The following is a 7,048-nucleotide window of genomic DNA, read 5'->3' on the forward strand; positions in this document are numbered from 1 at the left end:
TTTACTGTAAAACCACTTGGAAATATTTTATGGGGCATCATTCGTAAATCAAATCAACTACTAAGTAAATGAATAACACAGGTTTTCAACAGTGCCCATTTGGTGTTTTTGGCATTGAAATGTGCCAACTCTCCCCATTAATTCAGATTTATTTTCTATGTGGAAAATCATATGTATGTGTGTGGGGGTGTGTGTGTTAATGTGTGCGTAATATTTCAAACAACCCCTTTGCAATACCTGAATGACCTATCTGCATCATTGCAGACCTATATGATTTGTGACGGTAGCAAAAAATGTATCTCAACATTCATACTGTAGCTTTCTTACAGATTACAATAACCTAATTTCATGACTGCTGTAACTTTTATTGGAATAATGTATTATAGGAAATTTTTGGAATCCCCTAAAACATTGTATAAATTCTAAGGATCTTTCTCCTGTCTAATATATAACCTTGAGTGCAGGGGCTGGGCATATTCTGGGCTGCCAGATCCACCACCTCTCCTGAGAGACTGTTCCACTGAACAACAGCTGTTTCTGTCAGAACGTTTTTCTGAATGTTTAGTCAAGTCATTGCCTTGAGTCACACCCTTAATCATCTTGGTTGCTCTCCTGTAAACACGTTCCACCTTGTCAACATCCATCTTAAATTGTGTTGCCCAGAATTGGACACAGTATTCCAGGTGTGGACTGACCAAGGTAGAACAGAGTGGTTCTATTACTTCCCTTGATCTGGACACTAGACTTCTGTTGATGCAGTCGAGAATAGCATTAGCCTTTGTTGTTGTTGTTGCATCACACTGTTGACACTTGTTAAGCCTGTGGTCCACCAAGACCTGTAGACCCTTTTCACATGCACTGCTTGTAAGCCAGGTGTCCCCCATCCTTTATTTGTGCATCTGGTTCTTCCTGCTTAAGTCCAGAACCGTACATTTGTCCCATATTGTCCCTAAAATGAAATACACTAACACAGGGACCAAGGAAAGCAGACAGCGAGAGATGCAGGCAGAAGAAAAAGGCTGGAATGGATCTGGATTGGCTCTGCAGTTTCTGCCTGTGTTTGTCTCTGGAAGCAGCAGCATGCTGCTTGACTCCAGCAGTGGCTCCTGCAGATCCATTCCAGCCTTTTCCTTCTGCCTCTGTCAGCTTTTGTCTCCCAGCTTCGTCTACATCCACATTCTGCTGGCCACCATTTGTGGAGAGAGATCTGAGGGGGGCAGGAACTGTTTTTTTGTGGTCTGCAGGCAAGTAGGAGAAGCCATTCCATCCTTGGACCTCCTGAAGTGCCCTTCCTCTGGTCAGATGGGCTTGACTCTTTTTCTCTGCAAGAAATATCTCCTATTTTGGCTTCTTGAGCGCCTTTGTGGCTGTATTGTCTGTTGTTGTTGTTTTTGTCTTTTTACCCTTTCCATGGCCTTGTTTGTTTGTCTTGACTTTCCCTATCCCTTCTTCCTTTGCTGAAATATTTTTTACAAAATCCCTGGGGGCACACCCAAATGAAATATGCTGTGCATGCCTATGCAAGTGAGGTGTGTGTGTGTGTGTGAGTGTGTGTGTGTGTGTGTGTGTGTGTGTGTGTGTGTGTGAAGTCTCCCTAGTCCGCCCCCTACCATAAAACCACAAGGAGAGTCCTTCTGGATCAGCCCAAAGGCCCTTTTAGCTGAGCATCCTGTTCTCACAATGCCCCCCCCCCCATGTCTGTGAGGAACCCATAAGCAGAACCTGAGCACGGAACAGATGAATCTTCTGCTGCTTTGTGGTCCAGTAGCTGTGTAGGAACATTCATCATCTTCACTATCCTCAATATTATCATATATGTCTGCATGTGAGGCGTGAAGGCTGCTCCCGGAAAGGCCCTTTCCAACTGGCCTAGGGGGCGGGGCCCACACTCACCCAGACCTACTAAGAGGCTCCTCATGAGGTCAGAAGAACATCGCCGGTTTTGCTTTATTGCTTTATTGCTTTACCGTATTTTTCGCTCTATAACACGCACCAGACCATAACACGCATGTAGTTTTTAGAGGAGGAAAACAAGAAAAAAAATATTCTAAACGAAATAGTGGATATATGATTTTTGTGGTTCATGCTGTGGCCACAGACATGTGATCTGACATTGAGTTTGGAGTAGCCCAATGCAAAAATCCTGAGGATCCATGTGGATCCATGCTTTGTAAACACGCAGGAGGGAAGGAAGGGGAACCATGGATCCTCTGCTCACGACTGCAGCAGATCCCCCCGCCATCCGTAGGCATTCGCTCCATAACACGCACCGACATTTCCCCTTACTTTCTAGAAGGAAAAAAGTGAGTGTTATGGTGCAAAAAATATGGTAATATGTGGAAAACCCCTTTCAGTTTTTAATTAAAATATAAAGAGGAATAGAAATTGAAAATCCATCCATCCATCCATACGTACTGTCCAAGAAAGCATCTTCAGCATCTTCAAATGGTGAGTGGTAGGAAGTTTTCACATTTGAACTGCAACAAAGTTTGGTAACAATTAAAATAATGGTTTGGGAGCCAAATTCCCTCAGGGTGGAGCTGGCGGAGCATTTCTCCATGGAGAGTAGAAATGCTGGACTGGAAATGTGCCCGGTGAGAAATACTGGTTCTGGTCTGAATGTTTCAGAATCAAAAGGCAGATATATATTTCCCGCTTCTTGAAACAGGGAGTCAATGGAGCTAAGCAAACATTTTGCTGTAAATGTACGTTGGGAAATTTTCAGAGATATGCTTTATCAGGGAGCATGAATTGGTTTGTTTAGGTTTTGGAATTTTAAAAATCAAGCATGTCAAAAGGAAGCAAAGGCACATGTAATTCTGCAGCCATGAATATAGGTCATGGCATTCCTAACCCCTATTTTTGATTATAAAAAGAATGTGAATGTTTCTCATTAATTAAGAAGGCATTTCCCTTTTTCTTAAAGAATGGAAGGGAAATCATTTTTGCGGTAGAGGATGAATTCCCACCCCTTTGAAACTGGGAGTTATAACAGTAGTAATTATTGTAAAAACTTAATTAACACAACAGAGGCATCACAGTTTTTCAACGGAGCCTTGGGAATTATTTTTCATTTTAAGAAACTAGACTGTCCCCCCCTTCTTTCTGTTGTAAACAGAAGTGGTTGACACAGGTATGTAATTCTGAACATTTTTAGAAATCATAGTTATTCTGTATTTCATTCAACTCTATAGCCCCTTGGAAATCTACGGACCTCAGTTAGTCCTGGCCATTAATTTCAACAGATCTATTCTGAGTAGAACTAAAATGGGATGCAATCTTTTGCCACATGATGGTCCTCCATGCTGATTCATGATAACACCAATTTACTTGTACTTAAAAAACTTGAAATTGTATGGTAAATTAAAATATAATTTGGAACCGGAAAATGTATGTATTTATGTAGCGTATGAATATTCCTTTTAGATAATTGCTGTCCTGCCATACCCTCCAGGAAAGGTCAAGGTATTAAAAAATGAGAAACAGATATTTTTATAAACCAGATTTCATTTGAAAGTGAGACTTGGCACTACACATACTATTTATTCCCACATGCTGCCTATGTACTTCAAAATGTACGTTAGATAAACCATTCTACTGGAAACAATTTATTACAGTACTCATGGTTTTGTAGCTCTAAAGCAACTGAGCTACAACACTACTATTCTTTAGATATATAATAGACACCTGCCATCCACGTCCTTTATTTAAACAGGAGTATTTACAAACAGAGTATTCCATTCTCGTGCTTATACTGAGTTTGGGCAGGATGGGGAGTTTTGTGTATCTCTAAAGCATGATAAAGCTTTGAAATATGACCCATTATTGTGCATTCATTTTTTAAATATTGAGTTTGCCCTTTCCTTCATACCCATAACAGCCTGCTGGATAGGTTAGAGTAAGGCAGGGGCTGCCAACCTGACGCCATCCAGATGTTGAAGCTATAGAACCCATCATCCCTGAGAATGGGCCAGAATCTCTAAACCTACTCCAGATAAGCTGAGAAAGGGGTAGTGCTATGAATGTGGAGGGACAGGAACATGGTCCTTCCGGTGGTTGCATGTTAGAGATTTCCCTCCTATAGTGGTGAATCTGGATCCCAGGTGACCCATTTCCACTGAAAAAGAACTGCAATGGGCTTCACCGAAACAACAATGGAAAAGTCCCACAATTAGCGATATGAAAGGAGAAGTTGGGGCTGGATCAACCTCAAACACCCTATTCCCCTTTCCCTTCTAAAACACAAGGTTGGCTAGGTTTTCAGGAATTGTCCTACCATTTCCCAAGCATTTCTGCACCTTTAGTGGTGGGGGGAGGGGGACAGGGGTAGCACAAAAGCACCCAATCCACATCAACTGAGCAAACCTAAGCTTGTGCCATTGAATCCCACAAGCAAAATATAATAGTAAAATTCATGTCAAATTGTTGTTTTAGGAGTTGCTTTCATCGTCTGGAATGGATTAATCCATTTCCCTTTACTTTCCATCAGAAAGCACGCCTTGGTTAAAGTCCACTTTGTTTTAAGTCCGGACTTCCAGAACAGATTAAGGTTGTAAACCAAGGTACCACTGTAGTGAGAATCTGGATGCACCCAGAGAGACTTCTAACATATTGGGCAGTATCCAACATTGAAGCTCTGCCTGCAAAATGGACTTCCATGCATTCAGTAGAACTTCCTCTTCCCTCCAGCTGCCCCACTGAATCCTCAAAATCTCAACTGGAGGGTTGGGAACCCCCAAACATATTTTGGGGACTCTTGCAGAAGAGAAGAGAAGTCTTGTTTCACAGGCAGAACTAAGTGTGCGGAGCATTAGACACAATCCATTCTATAAAAACTGCTCTCTTTTTGTTGTTTATGTTATGTGTACAGTGGATTCAACCCTACAATTTGGCACACCACTTCTCACAAGTCTTCTGCTTAAGTCTTCAGGCAAGTGAAGGAGGAATGGGAGAAGGGAATATGTCATGGACCGTGTTCCTTCTTGTTGGACTTCAGCATCAAAGGTCACCTATGGTTTTCCTTGGTGTGATCCTCTTCATGTTCATAGTAGCTCTGATAGGGAACAGCCTCCTTCTTTTTCTGATCAAGACAGACTCTGGTCTGCAGACCCCAATGTATTTTTTCCTCAGCCAACTAGCCTTCATGGACCTCTGCCAAGTTCTCACCATTGTTCCCAAAATGACAGTGGATTTTGTAACCCAGAGCTACAGCATTTCACTCTATGGTTGTGTCGTGCAGATTTCTGTCACAATGCTCATGGCAGGGGCAGAGTGCTTCATCCTGGTGACTATGTCATATGACAGGTATGTGGCTATCTGCAGGCCGCTGCAATATCCGGTTCTCATGAGGAGCAAAATTTGCAACATCATGTCAGTTGTTGTCTGGTTTGGGTCTTCTGTGCAGGCCTTGTTCTGTTCCCTTTATGTACTGCCCCTTCCCTACTGCAAGTCCAATGTGATCAGACACTACATGTGCGATTACCCAGCCCTTGTCCAGTTGTCCTGTTCTGACAACTTGGCATATGATATAACAGCATACTTTGGTAATTCCATGTTCCTTGTCATCCCCATCTCAATCATCCTGGCTTCCTACATAGCCATCCTACTTCAAGTTCTCAGAGCACGTTCCTCTAGAAGAAGCCACAAGGCCTTAGGGACCTGCTTGTCCCATCTGTGTGTGGTGGGGATCTTCTACGTTACGGCCCTTTTGACGTACATGACACCTGCCACTTCCTATTCAGCAGAAAGGACCATGATAAACACTTTATTTTTTACCATGGTGCCTGCCATGATGAACCCTTTCATATACAGCCTGAGGAACCGGGACATCTTGGCAGCACTGAGAAAGCTCTTTGCAAGATGTGCACTGTGTCAATGATTTCAGCAGGATACAAAATGGCAGGTACTCTCTCTTTGGAATTTATCCAGGGGCTGAAATTTAGCTGGAAGGAACCTAAGGTGAAAGATGCAAATTTTGTCTAAGGGCGCTTCAGATGGGCGTATTATTGTGGGATTGGTGCTACTCACGAGTGAACAGAATCTAGAAACCAGAGTCTGCTTTAATTAAATGGTTATTAGTTGTTGTCATTGTTCATGTTGTTTTACTGTAAAACCACTTGGAAATATTTTATGGGGCATCATTCGTAAATGGAATCTACTAAGTAAATGAATAACACAGGTTTTCAACAATGTCAGATGGTGTTCTTGGCATTGAAATGTGTGCCTATATTCCCCAACCCACCCCTTTTAAAACACATTTACTTTCTCCGTGGAAAATCATATGTATGTGGGTGGGGGTGGTACGCATGCGTAATGTTTCGAACAACTCCTTTGCAATACCTGAATGTCCTGTTTGCATCATTACCACTATATGATTTGTGATGGTAGCAAAAAATGAATCCCAACATTCATACTGTAGCTTTCTTACCGATTATAATAACATAACTTACAGGACTGCTGCAACTTTTATTGGGATAATGTATTATAGGAAATATTACGAATGCTCTAAAACATTGTATAAATTCTAAGGATCATTTCCCCTGTCTCATACATATATATATACAGTGGTACCTCGGGTTACAGACGCTTCAGGTTACAGATGCTTCAGGTTACAGACTCCGCTAACTCAAAAATAGTACCTCGGGTTAAGAACTTTGCTTCAGGATGAGAACAGAAATCGTGTGGTGCGGTGCTTCAGGTTAAGAACAGTTTCAGGTTAAGAACGGACCTCCAGAGCGAATTAAGTACTTAACCAGAGGTACCACTGTGTTTGTTTGTGTGTGTGTGTGTGTGTGTGTGTGTATATGTATGCAATAACCTTCAGTGAAGGAGCTGGGCATATTCTGGGCTGCCAGCTCCACCACCTCTCCTGAGAGACTGTTCCACTGCCTAGCAGCTGTTACTGTCAGAATGTTTCTCTGAATGTTTAGTCAGAATCTGCTTTTCTGCAACTGGAAGTCATTGCCTCGAGTCCTACCCTCAAGAGCAGGAGAAAACAAACATGCTCCCTCTTCCATGTGACAGCCCTTTACATATTTGAAGATGGCTA

At 42.3% G+C, this 7,048-nt stretch overlaps 1 protein-coding gene across 1 annotated transcript; it reads left to right on the forward strand.

Moving 5' to 3' along the window:
- Positions 1-5,251: 5,251 nt before the first annotated feature.
- Positions 5,252-5,978, forward strand: LOC308470096 (olfactory receptor 2T27-like; the record flags this gene model as incomplete). The annotated part of the gene is made up of 1 exon (XM_080993371.1): positions 5,252-5,978. One exon carries the CDS (start codon positions 5,252-5,254, stop codon positions 5,876-5,878), a length of 627 nt encoding a protein of 208 aa, XP_080849497.1. The 3' UTR covers positions 5,879-5,978.
- Between the last annotated feature and the right edge of the window lie 1,070 nt (positions 5,979-7,048).

The sequence above is a fragment of the Podarcis pityusensis genome (genome assembly GCF_964106645.2).
Source record: "Podarcis pityusensis genome assembly, chromosome: 2".
NCBI lineage: Eukaryota > Metazoa > Chordata > Lepidosauria > Squamata > Lacertidae > Podarcis > Podarcis pityusensis.